This window comes from Cottoperca gobio, chromosome 16 (genome assembly GCF_900634415.1).
Source record: "Cottoperca gobio chromosome 16, fCotGob3.1, whole genome shotgun sequence".
NCBI classification, from domain to species: domain Eukaryota; kingdom Metazoa; phylum Chordata; class Actinopteri; order Perciformes; family Bovichtidae; genus Cottoperca; species Cottoperca gobio.
This window is the reverse complement of record NC_041370.1, coordinates 17,882,217-17,899,400: the sequence shown is the minus strand read 5'-3', so window position 1 is coordinate 17,899,400 and position 17,184 is coordinate 17,882,217. Positions and strand designations below refer to the sequence as shown.

The window sequence follows — 17,184 nt, the reverse complement described above, 5'->3', positions numbered from 1 at the left end:
ATGTTAAACTGAAGGAAAAAAACGCATTCCTCTCCATGTATGGAAATTTGGTCCCCAAGCGGTACTTTTCTTTCACAGCCCGGTTTCAAGCAGGTTTCAAGCCGGAAGTATTTTGAATCCGCAACAAATATGGCGACCTCCACCAGTCAATCACGCCTCAAGTATCTGTTACATCTTGCCCAAGATAATCTGGACTTCAGGTTGCCGGTAACCTTCATAAACTACTCTCAGTTTCTGTCTGGCTCTTATCGTGAATGTTTATGTTTAATTTTTTGGGAAATTTGTCAGACAAGAGTCCCTCCTCCCGCGGTGTGCTGTGTTAGCTACATGCTAACTGTCAACAGTGTGATTACATTTAGGCTTTGGTTTCACGCGAGATTAACACATTTACACTTAACTTCTCCACCTGGACCTCCCTCTGTGAACTCCATAGACATGGTGATAAACTGGTAGTTGTCTCTCTAGCCTCTTTCTAATCACAATGTACCCATCTGTAAATCTCACTACGTGGAGCCACACTCGACAAGGGACAATCTTTTTTTATATTATAGACATAAACTGCCGTAATGCACACTTACAATTAAGCAGAATCATGTTCCGTTTTGGTGATGTCTTTACGTGTTTCTTTTATTTGTTACTTTTCATACATTTTAATGTCAAACTACAAGTATAAAAAAACGTGTTGACCGATACAAATGTTACAAACACGATTATGAAATGACTAAAATTGAATAGATTCTACTTTCTTTGGTTTGGTGTTTAGGTTACATTCACCTTTACAGGCACACCTGTCACTTTGTACTACTGCAAATAATTAATTCTGCTTAACAAAATACCATACATGTTTTAGTTGTATGTTTGAATTATTGCAAGCCTTTAATCAGTGGCCTTGTGAGGTATGAAAATATATTTTTGTGACAGTCACGTATTGTACATCGAACATGATTTAGGCGTTCCCAAGTAAGCTCAGAGAAAATAACCCATGAAAAACGTAATTTACCTGTGTGCTAAAATCAGGAGGCTTTTCTTGCAGTGTGATACATATTTCAAGATTTCCCAGCCAATCATGTTACATAGTCACATTTTAGTGAGGGAAAGCAATAACGGAAAAGAAAGACCTTCGAAACAAAAACAAGTACAGTATCCCTGATAACGTTATAGCCTACTCCGGATTTGGACATTTTACCTTCAAACTAGTTTTGTCTTTACTTTAAATGTACTCTACTGGGCTCCTGTGGTATCTTATTCACACCACGTGAATCCTCACCGATTTTACCCATGAAGATCAATATATTGGTGATGAGTTTTCCTGCTCAGTCTGTAAAAACAAGAATGTAATGCATATTTGTGATTCATGTGCTTATTTTCACAGGAGATTAAAGCCTTGTTGGCTCTCAGAGGAAAACCCTTCCATTCTAGTGGAGACTTCAAAGAGAAGGTTTGAAAATCATTGGTACTTATTTAAAATCTTGTTTTCCAATAAATTGATTGGCTATGATGATTGATGATGAGAAGATTTCTTTCCTGTAGACTCCCCTTTCCGCACAGTCACTCCTCTTCTTGCCTCTTCTCTCTAGTCCCCTTTCTGGTGTCTGGATGGGTTGTCTGAGGAGGATGTCCGTGGCGTCATGGCCAGATCTGTTTGTGCAAAGTAAGTGTTTTAACTTTGTGGCCCTGCACTTCTAGCAATGGAAAAAGCTTAAAATGCTGCACATATAGCCATTATACTCTAGCTGTGCCTTAATACCTTGCCAGTATTTTCTGTAGTACTGTGACTGGGATGAAGCTGTAGTTCCTGTTGTATCATCCTTGCAGGTCTGCTTTTGAACTTTGGGGCCACGGACAAACACACAGTGAACTGAAAACATCCCTCTTGAACTACCCATCAGAGAACATGGTTTGTGATGCTTCAGCCTAGAGTCCTGTTGGACAGACCAATCCCTGCAATTTAAGGAAAAACATTCGTATGACATACAAAGTCTGCCAATATGTTTAATTTCTGTCTTTGCTCTTCGCCCTACAGTCACCATTCATGCAAAAAGACTCAACTTACAGAATCAATGTCTACACTTTCAACAAGACTCTGGAGTTTGTAGACAGAATCAAAAGGATTGATGTGAGTATTTATTTGTGTGTGTGTGTGTGTGTGTGTGTGTGTGTGTGTGTGTGTGTGTGTGTGTGTGTGTGTGTGTGTGCGTGTGCGCATCTTTGAATGCCTGTATAAGTACAGTATATCTCAAAAGTGAGTACACCCTTTAGATTTTTGCAAATATTCTGTTATATCCTTTCAGGGGATAACATTATCCTACTGAAACTTTGATATAACTTAAAGTAGTCAGTGTGCTGCTTGAATAACAGTATAGATTTATTGTCCTTTGAAAATTACTCAGTACACAGCTGTTAATGTCTAAACAGCTGGCAACAAAAGTGAGTACACCCCATAGTGAACATGTCCTAATTGTGCCCAAAGTGTCAATATTTTGTGTGACCACCATTGTTATCTAGCACTGCTTTAACCCTCCTGGGCATGGAATTCACCAGAGCTGCACAGGTTGCTTCTGGAATCTTCTTCCACTCCTCCACGACGACATCACGGAGCGCACGGATGTTGGACACCTTGCACTCCTCCACCTTCCTCTTGAGGATGCCCCACATGTGCTCAATTGGGTTTAGGTCTGGAGACATACTTGGCCAGTCCATCACCTTAACCTTCAGCTTCTTCAGCAAGGCCGTTGTCATCTTGGAGGTGTGTTTAGGGTCATTATCATGTTGGAAAACTGCCCTACGGCCCAGTTTCTGAAGAGAGGGGATCATGCTCTGCTGCAGGATGTCACAGTATATATTGGAATTCATGTGTCCCTCAATGAAATGCAGCTCCCCAGTGCCGGCAGCACTCATGCAGCCCCAGACCATGATGCTGCCACCACCATGCTTGACTGTAGGCAAAACACATTTGTCTTGGTACTCCTCACCAGGGTGCCGCCACACACGCCGGACACCATCTGACCCAAACAGGTTTATTTTGGTCTCATCAGACCACAGGACATGGTTCCAGTAACTCATGTTCTTGGATTCATTGTCTTCAGCAAACTGTTTGCGGGCTTTCTTATGCATCGGTTTCAGAAGGGGCTTCTGTCTGGGGCGACGGCCATACAAACCGATTTGATGCAGTGTGCGGCGTATGGTCTGGGCACTGACAGGCTGACATGCCCACTTCTGCAACCTCTGCAGCAATGCTGGAAGCACTCGCACGTCTATTTTTGGAAACCAACCTCTGGATATGACGCTGAGCACGTGGACTCAACTTCTTTGGTCGACCCTGGCGAGGCCTGTTCCGAGTGGAACCTGTCCTGGAAAACCGCTGTATGATCTTAGCCACTGTGCTGCAACTCATTTTCATGGTGTTGGCAATCTTCTTATAGCCAAGGCCATCTTTGTGAAGCGCAATAATCCTTTTTTTCAGCCGCTCAGAGAGTTCCTTGCCATGAGGTGCCATGTTGTCCAGCATTCAGAGAGAATTGTGCCCAAAACACCAAATTTAACAGCCCTGCTTATCATTTACACCTGAATCCTTGTAACACTAACGAGTCACATGACATCAGGGCGGGAAAACAACATCATTGGGCACAATTAGGACATGTTCACTATGGGGTGTACTCACTTTTGTTGCCAGCTGTTTAGACATTAACAGCTGTGTACTGAGTAATTTTCAAAGGACAATAAATCTATACTGTTATTCAAGCAGCACACTGACTACTTTAAGTTATATCAAAGTTTCAGTAGGATAATGTTATCCCCTGAAAGGATATAACAGAATATTTGCAAAAATCTAAAGGGTGTACTCACTTTTGAGATATACTGTAAGTGCAGAATGTCATGTTTTGTGTTCTCCCTCCAGGCTTTGGAGTATCTTCCGTTTGAAGGAACAGTGAGCCTGAAGAGCTCTCAGCACATCTTCTGTTTGCTGGAAGATTATGGCACAGACCCCAACGACATCCCTGACCAACCAAACTACATCTATTTCGGCCGATGGGTGAGATACAATTGACTGTTTGTTTGCATTTGACAAATAAGATGTGATCTGCACCTTAACACTTTTCATCCTCTTTCCATTGCTGCACCAGATAGCGGATGGACAGCGTGAACTGATTCGCTCCCACAGCGTGAAGAACAGACACTTCATAGGGAACACCAGTATGGATGCTGGGCTCTCATTCATCATGGCCAACCACGCTAAGGTCAATGTGAATGACCTCGTCTTTGACCCGTTTGTTGGCACAGGTGAGATCATTCTGTCACTGACTCTCACTCACACACATTGCTATAGACAGTCACTCACTTTGGGAAATCTGTGCCAATAAATGGTTTAAGTTATTGTCTCTTGATCTTTTTTAGGGAGCCTGTTGGTAGCGTGTTCTCATTTTAGAGCCTACGTCTGTGGAACAGATATTGATTACAACACTATTCATGGCAGAGGTAAGTTTTGTCCACTCAGAGCTTACATGGCACATCATATGTAGTCTCCTATATGTTATTGTAGCTTGATCTTAAGTTATGTTGTAATTCAAGCTTGCAGATATTGCGTCAGGTCATGTCTATGTTCAGAACCTACAGCGCCAGGACCCTGCTCTGAATGTCAGATGCTATATAAATTTCTTAAAAGTGATTTGGTCTTTCAGGTCGGTCAAGCCGTAAAAACAATACGTGGCGAGGACCTGATGAGAACATCAGAGCCAACCTGCGGCAGTATGGAACAGAGGAGATGTATTTAGATGTAATGGTGTCTGATGCGTCCAAGCACGTGTGGAGGGAGGCTGCTCTGTTTGATGCCATCATCACTGATCGTAGGTCCTTAGAGTGAAATCTTATGATAAATGTGTCGAAAGCTTCTGTTTAATTCCTGCAGTTCACTTTTTTTTTATTTTTCTGAAGCAGTATTGCAGCAAGCATGTGCTCCAGCTAGAACAGTGCAGCATATCGCATTCCTGTCATAACACGATAAACTTTGACCTTCTGGTTTTTCTTGTTCTGATGTCAGCTCCGTACGGTATCCGTGAGTCCACAAGGAGAACTGGCTCTCACAAAGACGTTTCTAGACCCCCCGATGGCATGTAAGTTCACCCGATACTCTTATGAATTTGTTCTATTAAATTATGTATCAGTTACTAACTTGAGCAGGGGTAGCCTTGACAGGTTACAGTCTGCAGGTTTTATTATTTCATATCGCTCAATTAGGTCAAATTAATTAAAAATTATAAATTAATATAATTATATAATTAAATTATAAAATAGAAACGTTTTGTTCGTTATGTTAAATGTTTTTTTTTTGATGCTCTCGGCCAAACCTGTTTTTATTTGTTTCTTCTGCCAGCTATGTAGAGTCTCACGTCCCTGTCACACAGGCGTACCACCTGAGTGACATCTTCACAGATCTGTTAAACTTCTCTGCCCACCACCTTGTCTTGGGCGGGAGGCTTGTCTATTGGCTGCCTGTCTACCGACCAGAGTGAGTATACAGACTTAATGTTTGTTATTATTATTTATTATTATCATTCAGTGTCATTTGCTGATAATATACTTTAAGACTTCTCTCTCACAGTAACATCCAGCACTTTAAAGCTTACTTATCTCTGTTATTGGACCAGTCACTACATCTGTGAACAATTTATTGACATGGTTGGTGTTTAAAAACGGGCTTCAGTGTATTGAGAGTTAAATGTTGATGCTACAATTGAAGTCTACTTTGTCCTCAAAGGCTTATAATGGGAACTCTTCCTGCTGGTGCTTTTCTTCAAATAATAATTTGTATCAATAGGGGGCAGGCTCAAACCATAAACCAGAACTACACTATACAGGCCTGTCGGGAGCACAACTTAAATGTTGTCTCAACTTAGGACAACATTTAAATCTATTGTTGGCCTTAATAATTCCCCAAATAGCCAAACAACATGAAGCAAAGAAAGATTATAATGTAAACATGATTACATTTTATAAAATCTAATTACGGCATGTAAGTAAATTAATTGTGGGGAAGTGTAAGTGTAACGAAGACAGTAGTGAACTAATGACACATTAGTTAATGAGCTGCTGAATGCTTTTAAAACCCGGTGGTGTGCTTGTAGCTCTTTCAGTGGGACTTTCTACCTTCCACCAAATCCCCGCCGTAGCATTATTCCATTCCCGCTCCTATAAAACTTTGTCCACCTGTGTGAATGACGGTGTTTATACAGAGTAGTATACAGGTGTGTTGAGGTTTTTCCCGCTCAAACAGCTGCGTCACCACAACTGACAGCTCCTTTATACGTTGGCTCTATAAGATGGCTCTTCTGAAACAAAGTTGTGCATTGTTAAAGGTTCTGTGCACAAAAGCAGAAAGTGAAGTGCTGACTCAAAGTGCAGGTGTTTGACTGTAAAGGTATAAACCACAACAGACAGCTTGTGTCCCCGTCCCCCCCCCCGGGCCGGAACTCATTCTGGTCACTGATTATAAGACCGGGAAGAGCTGAGACAATCATGCATCCTCTGGTTTTTAGTATGTGTAATGTGAGAGGAAAAACAAGCCTATGTACACCCTGCAGATCTTTACTCATGTCCCTGTGCGTTGTCTCTGTGTATGTGCATGTATGTGTGTGGTCTTGTGTATGAGCCCATGCATACATTTGTGTCATCATGTTCACAAATTTGTCTTTGCTACTCATCTACCAGTGTTTGTCAGAGCGCCGTGCCAAAATAAACGTCTGAGGTCAGGCAAGTCAGATATGTGAACTATCTGTCTCTGCAGTCTGGCGTGTGTGTGTGTTTCTGTGTACAATCACATGTGTTTTTTTGTATAGTTGTGTCTGTGTGTGTAAGCCCAGACGTAGCCTGTCTCCTGGGCATAATCTGGGGCTCTACAGGGTAGATATCGTGTTACTGTCACCCCCACGTGTGTGTGTGTGTGTGTGTGTTTGTGTGTGTGTGTGTGTGTTTGTGTGTGTGTGTGTGTGTGTGAGATGACAGGTGACACAAAGTCCTTTCAGCAAACGACGTCGTCTAGACCAGTCAGCCCCCTTAAACTCTCTTCCCTTTCTCCCCCTAAAAATTAAAGGAGGAAAAAGTATCAAGACAGATGATGGAATATCTCTCATCGCAGCCATAAAGTGACCTAATTACAACATAAACAAGTGAAGAGAAGAAATAAAGGGGCTGTTTTGTCAGTGACTAAATGACTCAAATTTAGCCATGTTTTAATTTTTCAGGTCATTTTTACTTTCAGTATAAGATACCGGCTCTTCTACTAGAGGCTGCTGTCCACTGCTTCAGCATCAGATATTGCATGCTGTGAAATTGAGAACATATATTGGCTGGATTTAATAATACTAATAAATCATCATCATCAATCATATTTTTTTGAAAATGTATTTGATTCATTTTAAAAGTTTTTGTGTGAATTCAGTTACGTACGTCATAAAAGTGTGTGTCCTGTGTGATAATTACCTCTAAATTCCTAGCCAAATGAGGAAAAAGAAAAACATTGTTTCAATTAGTGTGACACAAATAACGTGCATGCATACACGTGTTTTCATGCACTTGCACACACAACCTCAAAAACACCCATCGTTAGCCAGTTTACAAGTTCATTTTAAGCTAATAAAAAGCTTAACCGTCGTCAATAGCCAGTGGGTTACAAAATTGCAATTTCGGCAATGTGTTCCCCCTCTTTTGCTTTCCATACAGACTTTTTTATCTGAATTCAACCAAAACCTGCTTGAACGTACAGTACGCTTCCGATAACAAAATCTTGTGCCGTTCTTCATATGAATGCAGAATCTGTTACACAAACACTTGACCTCCTTGTGGGGTGAAAAATGGCCGCCAAAGAGTGGGGATATTTTTGTGGGTCGACCGACCAATTGATCAACCGACAGGGCGAGCTATAGAGCTGCCGGCCGCAGCTAAAAGGAAGCTCTGAAGGTGAAAGACAACATCGGCCTCCGCGTAGATGTTAACTGTAGCTCAACGGGTCGGGCTCTCGAGTAATGACTCCTGATTGGAGAGAATTTTTCACCTGGCTGCATCAGCGTTAGTCACCTTGACGACCAAACATCTCGTCACCGCAGAGGTCTGACATGTGGCCTTGGCAACACAGCAGACAAACAGTGACGTGCAAATCTGGCCTTGAGTCGGTCTGCTGTTACTGTGGTGGTGGTTAGGAGAAAGTGCTACTGACACAAATATGCAAACACATACATCATCCGATGTTAATAGGCCCTAACGTGGCCTGGCTAGTGATGACAGAGCCAGCAGTCAACCTGTCAGGTCAGAGTCACTTTTTCCACCTTCATCTTTGCACTAAACCTTACTGTTACAGTGCGCTGGTTGAATGTTTAGTGATTCGATTGGTAAAAGAGAAACAAAGAGACGTGGAGGGAGAAAGAAAAGGCCATTGAGTGGGTGGCAAAGAGAGTTGGCAAAAGTTAGGTAGTAATTTTGACAGGATTAGTCTGTCTGTATCCCAGAAGCTTTTTATGGCCTCCAGACAGAAACGGAAGTGCATTGTTTTCACAAGGGCCTTAAAAATTCCTCTTTCCTCTATTTAGCTCTTTAGGTGTAATTGGAATTGCTGTGTTTTCTTCTGTCTTTCTGCTCCTTACTTTTTGGAGACTGGTGTGTAACTGAGTGTGTGTGCGTGTGTGTGTGTCCTTCTCAGGTACTGTGAGGAGATGGTGCCTCCTCACCCATGTCTCCGGATCATCAGTAACTGTGAGCAGACACTCTCCAGCCACACCTCACGACGTCTGATCACCATGGAGAAGTTCAAGAAGCCTGAGGTGTGCGCATATGCTTTTCAATGTGTTTTCATTAGAGCTGAAACAATTTGTCAACTCATTGGCAGCTTTTGACCATTAATTATGTTACGTTCTATGTTTCCAGTTTCTTCCATATAGCAATTATTCTCAGTTTTGGTCTGTTGGTTGGATATTACAAACAATTCCAACAAGTCACATTGGGCTTTGGGAAATAATAAAACTTCTATTTTCGGACATATTATTGATAATAAAATAATTGGCAGAATAATGAAAGTAATCATTAGTTGCCCTAGTTTTCATGAAGGCCTGTGTTTGAGCTTGTAGGGTTTAAGGACCTCTAATGCATTTTTAATGAACAAAAGCATACATGGAAGCAAATTCTTCAATATATTGTTACGTTGAGGCTACATAGTTATGGCAATATATCTGCACAGTACCAACCTGTGTGTGTGCTGCACAACTTGTTTACTGTTCTTGTATGTGCGAGCATGAACAGCATCACAGATATGACTTAGTTTATGTAAAATGAGAGCATGTTTGTGCCTGCCTGTTCTTTCATGTTTTTTCATATAATTGTTTGTATACGTAACCACACAAGTATGTGTCATGTACATTTATGTAGTACGTGCATATGTGTACGTTTTTTTAATTTATCATCGCAGTGTCTCTCTGTCTGTCTGGGGTAAATCCTCACCATCTGGCTGTGATTGGCTCATTTCTTTCATACTAGAACCCTAAATGGCTTAATCACACATCGTATGGAAAACAATCCATCTTTGGATCTGACACCCATTTCACTTTAAACCCCAAATTGCTCCCATAAAGTGCCCTGTATGACACGCACACACAAACACACAGCTGTTTGATCTTATCTGACTGGTATCTATCTCAGGTTGCAGAGTTTTTCCCTTCAATCCGCACCTATCTGCACTCATTCATCAGGGTTCACAGCTTGGCGTGTGTGGACACCTAAATGTGTTTGTATGCCTATGATACAGCCACACTGTTTGTGTTTTGACAATAATGGGGCCAGCCTAATTGCTGTAAAACGTTTCCTGTTAAACTAGTGCAGAAAAACATATCTAAAACCTCACATTTTCTTATTTATGGGGTGTGACAAAATGTGTTTGGTGGCAATAAATGACTTGTTTGCCCAATTTAACACTAAATGTGTGTAACCCTCCACCTGTATGGTTGTTGGCAAAGACTGAGTGGTTATTTCCACTGTTTTCAGTTGTTTGTAGTAATGTCCCTCTATCCTTATTAATTTGGGGTCATGGTTATGTTGTCAGTTTTGTTACCCCAGGTTTTCCGGCAGAGTGGTCATGGAAATTGTTTCCAGGTTGCTTGGCAGCATCAGCAAGCAAAAGAGAGGTGTTGCTGACAAATTACAGGCCCAGCGTTGGAGTCATCGCGTCCAACTCAACTCACCTCATTATTCCTCTTCCCAGCATCTCTCTTCCTCCCTTCATCCCTCCGTTGACCAACAGCTACCTTACAGCCAAGACAAACTGTCTAACTGAAGGGATTATTAACAGTTCATGTGCAGTACATTGTTCATGTACACGAGCACAGTCCTGTTACTACATGCAAGCATGGAAAACATATGCTAACCTTGTGACGCCAATATGATAGTGGCTTCATTGACTGGAAAAAGGAAGAGCTGTTTCAACTTTTACACCAAAATTACCTTTGTATTAGTATAGTGTTATCAGTTTATTTGTCTCAATACATGCTCCCTTTGGGGGGGGGGGGGGGGGGGGACATAACTGTCAGCTTCCTGTTTAAAAAAAAAAAAGTTATTTTATTTTTCTCTTAGCAATTATTTTATTTAACAAGCTGTAAAGTCTTGTTTTTCACTTTTAATAACAGTGAAAGGTGGAAAATAAATAAATGTGTTCGTATTCCACTGCGTATAATGTGATTAAATGCTGTGAGAAGTTCTGTGTTTTTCTAATAATTAAGGCAGTTTGGTACAATAACCTACATTTGTCTCTTTACAGGAATTTGACAGCTTGGCTCCTCTAGCAGACCCTCACCTCAGCCCCTACCAGGGACACAACGCCTTCAGAGAGAAGTATTTCTGTGGGCTAAACAAGAGGTGTAGCAAGGAGGACAAATCTGTTGTGAATGGAGAGAGAACGGATCAATTGCCTCAAGATGAAGTGTGAGTGTCTTTATAGAATAGAGAAAACAAGTGGACACAAGGATCTCACCGTGGCTGCCTGTGGACTCAACCAGGGGAACAAACTGATCACTTATTTGTCATAATTTTAAAAATATTTCTCACTTTTAATTATGCTTACTTTTTTTATGCCTGTACTTATTGCTTTGCAAATAAATGGATAAAATACAAGTGTCCTTTTAATGAGTGCATACTATTAAAAACTAAGATATAGTTACTATACCTAACTACCAACTAATTTGGTTCATATTTTACAAAATAACTTTTGAATGGGAACATGGTGTAAAAGGTTCGAGGTACTCTAAGTGATTTACTCGTACACTTCCATAAGGTTGAACAAAGGAATGGTCAAAGTCAAAGCGGCAGATGGAGAGAGAGCCTGACTTTTAGTCACTAATATAGGTCAATCTCCAAAAACAAAGGATCCTAATCTTCCCATAATGCAACTTCATAGCGTCTTTCATTACTCCATGTATGCCTGGTAAACACCTGGCTTTCAAACAGTCTTCCAAACTCACAGCTCTGCCAAAGCCACATAGCACGTGTTCTCAGGCTGAGTAAACGTGTTCTCCCAATGTTTTCATTTAGGCATTTAAGATGTTCCATAGGTAACACACATTCTATACTTCCTCCTATTTACTGAAATGAATCTAAATCTAATATCAATATCATTTACATTTATTCAACCTTTACTTTGACAGGTGGCCAAAACTCAATCAAAGGATGGTAAATAAGCGTATGTACAACTTGTGTTAAAGAAAAGCATATTTCTTCCTATTACATAATATACAAATTAACTAACTTTCCTAAAAGAATAAGTATTTTTCCAGATGACATAACTAATAATATTTTGAGAAAAAATAAGTTAACATTTTTCTATCATGATTGCTTATTACACTACATATTTTGGTAGGATGAGAGTTAATGTGCCTTTTATACAATAGCTACAGTCTTTATTGTACCAGAATAACTTTTTATTTGACTGATTGGATTTACAAGTTCTGTTTGTACTTTTTTAAGGAGGATACTACTCTTAGAGCTTGAATACTTTAAAAACAGATTTTATAACTGCATTGAGAGCCACGGTCCTGCTTTATTCAGATAAAGGCAACATGTTTAGGCAAGAGAGGCCTTCCTGTGCAGGCAAGAGCCCAAATGAGAGGGCGTCCCCACCTCGCCACACACCACTACAGTTAGTCAGCAGCTTTTGTTGTTTTCCGACCACAGTTTACATGCAGCCTGGCTCATTATTCATCTCCTGAGAGCGACGCAGCAGGCCTTTATGTACATTACCCCTTCGCTCTGTTTATCAGTTGGGCCTCTGCCTGTCCACCACACTTCCACGTTCACCCTGTTTAACAGGCAGAGAGTTCCAGGCACCATCACATGATACCCGGCTCGCCATCGTTTGCGGTGCGCGTTGTTTACAGTTCCCACAGTGCCCTTTTGTTGTGTAACATCATCAAGCAAAATCAAATGATTCCACAAGACAGTTAGATCCTTGGCCATTCTTTACTCACCACTTCTGTCCTCTCACCCTTGGCTTTTCTGTGCTTGTCACATGTAAATGAGTACCGTGTTCGCCACAACAGAAGGAAGGCTCTGTTAAGAAAGGTCGTTTTAACGCAGTCCCTCTATTACAGTGTTTGAGGAGTGTTGCATGTGTGTGTGTGTTTGCTCTGCCACAATATAGTGATAAACCGTGTTTTCAAGAGCCCTCGGTCTCCAATGATGCAGACTATAATTAAGGAGGGGTGGGGGGTTCCTCTACAACATGTAATGCTGTCCAGACGTTGCGGAAATTCTGTTTGTGTGTGTGTGTGTGTGTGTGTGTGCGTGTGCGTGCGTGCGTGAGATCTGGTTTTGTTTTATGTCGGATGCTAACTGCAGCAAAGCAGTTTCCTGGTGTAATTCAGTGGCAATAAAATTATATGAGACCTAACCTGTAAATAATAGGTTTGGTCCGTCTCCATTCCTTATTTGCGTTTTTCCCATTATATCTCTTTCTTTAATACTCATAACATTATGTATATTACATTCACTAAATTGTATTTACAGCATCCGAGGCTAAATTCCTCCTCCACTCTTATTATTCCCCAAATCCTTTAGCATTGTCCACCTTGCCTCCACCAGTTCTCCCAGCCTCCTCTTCACCTCCTCACCTCTGCCCTCTCCTCCTCTCTTCTGTCATCGACAGGCCTCTCTTTTTCTCAAGGGGGAACTCCCTGTAGGAGGAGAGGGCCGCTGTTTTGGAACAATGGCTCCTGATTAAACTCCCCTCTGTCTAAAGGTAGCCTTCAGACTGCTGAATCAACTGGTTCGTTATGAGAATCTTAAGACAAACACACAAACACTACCAATTTTACTTCACCCTGTTATTATTTAATTTCTTAAAGACATGCACATGCTTGAGAACAAAAAACAAACACGAAACTACACCACAACTGGTACCAATAAAGGAATAGTACAACATGTTTGGAAATTGGATTCTTTGCTTTCTGGCTGAGGATGAGAAGATCGATACAGTCTGTGCGCTTAATATGAACCAATCATAACTTAGAATAACAAACAGTAACAGGTGAAAACTGCTCTGTACAAAAAAGTGTAAAAACAACAGTTTTTGAACTTTATCCGCAACGTGGCATTTTAAAACAAACAAGCCAAAGCATGCACTTTAGTTAGTGCTTGTAGGCAGATTGTGTTACCTTCCACAGAACCAGGCTGGCTGTTCTCAGTATTTATGCTAAGCTAATCAGCTGCCAGCTGTAGCTTCATAAAAGCGGTATCCAGAATGTTGAACTATTCTTTTAACCACTGGAAGAAGAAGCGACACATTCAAAACACACAAATAGGGTAGGATCCGTGCAGTCAAAGGGAGAGGTGTATGAAGATGTGATTATTGACCTGTAACACATTGATCCATTTTCACAAAGGTGTGTGGGGCATCTGATGGAGTGTGTAGCTGGAAGATTTTATGTAGAGACTGTGTATGTATGTGTGTGTTTTCAGAAGGTGTGGTAAGTCCAGAGAGAGAGACTAATAGTGCACAGCTGGTATTCAGGGGGGTTTGAGCTTCACACATACACATGCACATGTGAGTGTCTGAACATATGTGGCACAGGTGCAGTGCACCTGTCCGTAGCAGCCAGGGGAGTTTGGACACCTGCAAGTCCTCCACCTCTTCTCGCCTTGCCTGCCTCCGCCCTCAGGTCAACCCGGTGCCCTCATCCACCCCGGGAAACCCTCCACAGCCCCTCAGTTGTTGATCGAGGTAAAGTGAGAGCTGTTATCTCAATGTCTGGAAGGAAAAAGCACAGCAGAGCAAGAGCATTTATAGTGCTACAAATCACCGCAGGAGTCTCACCTCACACAGCTGTGTGAAACTCAAACCATACTCATGGTAAAGTAGAAGAAGAGGATGAGGAATGAAAACAAAATCAGAGAAGAGAGTAGATATTTTAAGATTATAGGTTTTCCTTTTATTTTACAATCATGGATACAACTTTGATGCATCTTTTCCCCAGCATCATTAAATTCAGTGCCACTAGATGACAGCCTTGAGTAGAGAAATCATTCAAAGTAACCCCCAAAGTGATTCCCCCAGAGTTCCTGTGAGTACTGTGTTCCAGCCTACAGACTGTTTGCCATACAATCAATGCTGTTTAGCTTGTAAACAAACAGTTAAGCTTTTGAAGTGATAGAGCTGCGGTTGAGAAAGTGCAGAGCAGCTCCGAACGCACAACATCCTCTTTAAAGATACTCGCCTGGAAGTGGTGAGGGTTGTTGGCCCAGGAAGTAAAGGGGGTGATTGAACGGCTTGTCACACAACTTCCTCATCCTTCTTTCACCTATCCATGGACCATTCACAATGACCATATTTGACTGTATCAAACTTATGGACATAAGTTATTATGAAAGTAAGAAAGCTTGAGGAAACTAAGCTAGCGCCACTCATGCTTTTACTTAAATTAGATCCCCAGACATCCCACTTTGTGGTTTGTTCAGCTCCTTGTTTTCCTCTTATTTTTCTAGCATATGAACCCAAAGTCCTCCAGTGCACTTCACACATGCATTGTTGATTTTGTAAAATTACATGCTTGTCTGTGTGTGCACGTAGTTATAGGGTCATCACACTTAATACGACCGGAAAGAAGAAGAAGAAAAAAGTGTTTGTGGCAGAGAGCAGCAGGGAGCAAAAGACAAACAGTCAATGAGTGTATTTGGATGTGTTGTATATGTGTATTATTCTTTGTTTATAGTGTTTGTGTGTGTGGGTTCTTGTGGTTGGCACTGCTGTTCTTCATTAATGAAAAGAAACCGCTGGATGGCTCCCTTACGCCCTTTTTTAATGACTCTAAACTGCCAAGTGTGCACACACATGCACGCACACGCACACGCACGCACACTCACACACACACACACACACACACACACACACACACACACACACACACACACACACACACACACACACACACACACACACACATCCAATATGGCAAACATGGTTGTAGTGACACATTTCCTCTACTACTCTTGGAAGGATCATAAAGCGCTAATGTCTCTAACTGGTCTAATATAAGACACCAGTGAGGATGTAGCTGTTATTAGACCATTTTTCATCCATTCATACATTTTCCCTAGCTTCCTGTTCAGGGATACTGGGAGCCTAATCCAACATGCGTTGGGCTGAAAGCATGGAAACAACCTGGACAGGTTACTTGCCTGTCCTCAAGCAAATACAGACACACCCCCTTATGCTGACATCCACACTAATGAGAAAAGAGTCTCCAGTCTCACTAGACTTTTATGTATTTGCAAAGTGGTAGGAAACAGGAGCTGCCAAAGGAAATATCTGAACACAGGAAGAACACCACAGAAAGGAAATATCAATATCCTCTGTGCTTTACATGATATATCTAGTTTGAAGCAGAATTACTTTTTTTAATGCACTTCATGGCAAATAGTACCTCCCTTCAGCATTATAAAACTAAATAAATGTAATATGCAAAAGTAGCAGCAGATGCCCATTCCTCCATTTCCTTTTTTTAAACTTATTTCTAACGTCCCCTCTTTATCTCTTCCACCCCTAGCCCACTTTGCATGGTCCTTGCATCCCCCACATCTTCCCTATCCCTGAGAAATTACATCTTTCAGGATGAGCTGCTCTGCCTCTCAGTGGTGAAGAGTGCTGGTCTGGGTTTGAATTTCAGCGATGCACCTCAGTGCCTCTGGAGAGGGTCTGATTGAGGTGTAGGGGTACTGTGCGTGTGTTGTGTGTCCGTGAGCTGGGCTGCGTAGATATGTACTTTGCCGATCACACCGACCACTCTCACGGCTGTTTAGCTAAGTGGAATGTGTTATCCATGGGGGTGTGCTTTAGTCAGGGCCAGGATACACGCATGATGCTCAAATGTTTTCTCCTCTGGGACTCGCGGAGGCTATCACACCCCTATCACTGCTGCTGGGTGACTTTGTGACTACCGAGGCACTCACACATTAAAGGAATAGTTCAACATTTAGGAAAAATATACTGTATGTCCATTAAATGAATCTACGGACAGGAGATGGTCAGCTGGTTAGATGGTTAGCTTAGCTTAGATGGTTAGGTTCCCATATATACCTAGCTTTGTCCACAGGCCCAATTACCAGCATCTATAAAGCTCACTTATTAAAATATTATATCTTGTTTGGTTAATTGGTACAAAAACCGCAATGAAGAAAATGACTTCCTGGAGTCCCTGCTGGCAACTGCCTGGCAAACCCACAGTCACAAGACTTATTTTCTCTTAAAAAAAGTATAACCTCATAACCACTATCATGCATAAAAACCTGTCTTCACAACTTAATCATATTTTTTTTCATTCAGCTTTTCTGAACGAATAAACCAGTACATATAAAAGTGCTTGGATGAAGAACTTTTCTAACTTAATTTTCCTTTCTGCGGTGCTGTGTGGCCAAAAACGACCTTGCCAGTATCTGACAGAACTCAAACCAAATAAACCCTGTAGATTTGAGTTAGTGCTTGTTCTTGTTGTTACAGCTTTTTGGCTTGGCGCAGGCCAGGACCAACACTGACTTTCATCCATATAGCATTCAGAGCTGCCCAGAGCTGTAACAACCTTGTTTTATATTGCAAGGCAGTAAGAACTATAATGCTGGTGAAATGTGTCTAAGTTGTCTATAAATTGTCTTCCCAAACAGATCTAT

At 41.5% G+C, this 17,184-nt stretch overlaps 1 protein-coding gene across 2 annotated transcripts; it reads left to right on the top strand.

The window, feature by feature from the left end:
• The first annotated feature begins 61 nt into the window (after positions 1 to 61).
• Positions 62 to 11,145, top strand: trmt11 (tRNA methyltransferase 11). Of its 2 annotated transcripts, none has more exons than XM_029451551.1 (13): positions 62 to 207; positions 1,373 to 1,438; positions 1,578 to 1,651; positions 1,816 to 1,897; positions 2,024 to 2,116; positions 3,899 to 4,033; positions 4,125 to 4,281; positions 4,396 to 4,476; positions 4,680 to 4,844; positions 5,039 to 5,111; positions 5,372 to 5,506; positions 8,690 to 8,810; positions 10,793 to 11,145. In XM_029451551.1, the coding sequence occupies exons 1-13, from the start codon at positions 130 to 132 to the stop codon at positions 10,958 to 10,960; spliced, it is 1,428 nt and encodes a 475-aa protein (XP_029307411.1). In that variant the 5' UTR covers positions 62 to 129; the 3' UTR covers positions 10,961 to 11,145. The 2 variants fall into 2 exon arrangements, with proteins under 2 accessions (XP_029307411.1, XP_029307410.1); XM_029451550.1 differs by lacking the exon at positions 10,793 to 11,145 and adding an exon at positions 10,082 to 10,507.
• The last annotated feature ends 6,039 nt before the right edge of the window (positions 11,146 to 17,184 follow it).

Bases quoted from the DNA above. Each gene is read 5' to 3' on its own strand.
- trmt11 (XM_029451550.1), top strand. From the start codon at position 130: ATGGCGACCTCCACCAGTCAATCACGCCTCAAGTATCTGTTACATCTT. The intron at 4,034-4,124 runs GTGAGATACAAT...TTGCTGCACCAG, and splicing joins ACATCTATTTCGGCCGATGG to ATAGCGGATGGACAGCGTGA. The intron at 5,507-8,689 runs GTGAGTATACAG...TGTCCTTCTCAG, and splicing joins CTGCCTGTCTACCGACCAGA to GTACTGTGAGGAGATGGTGC.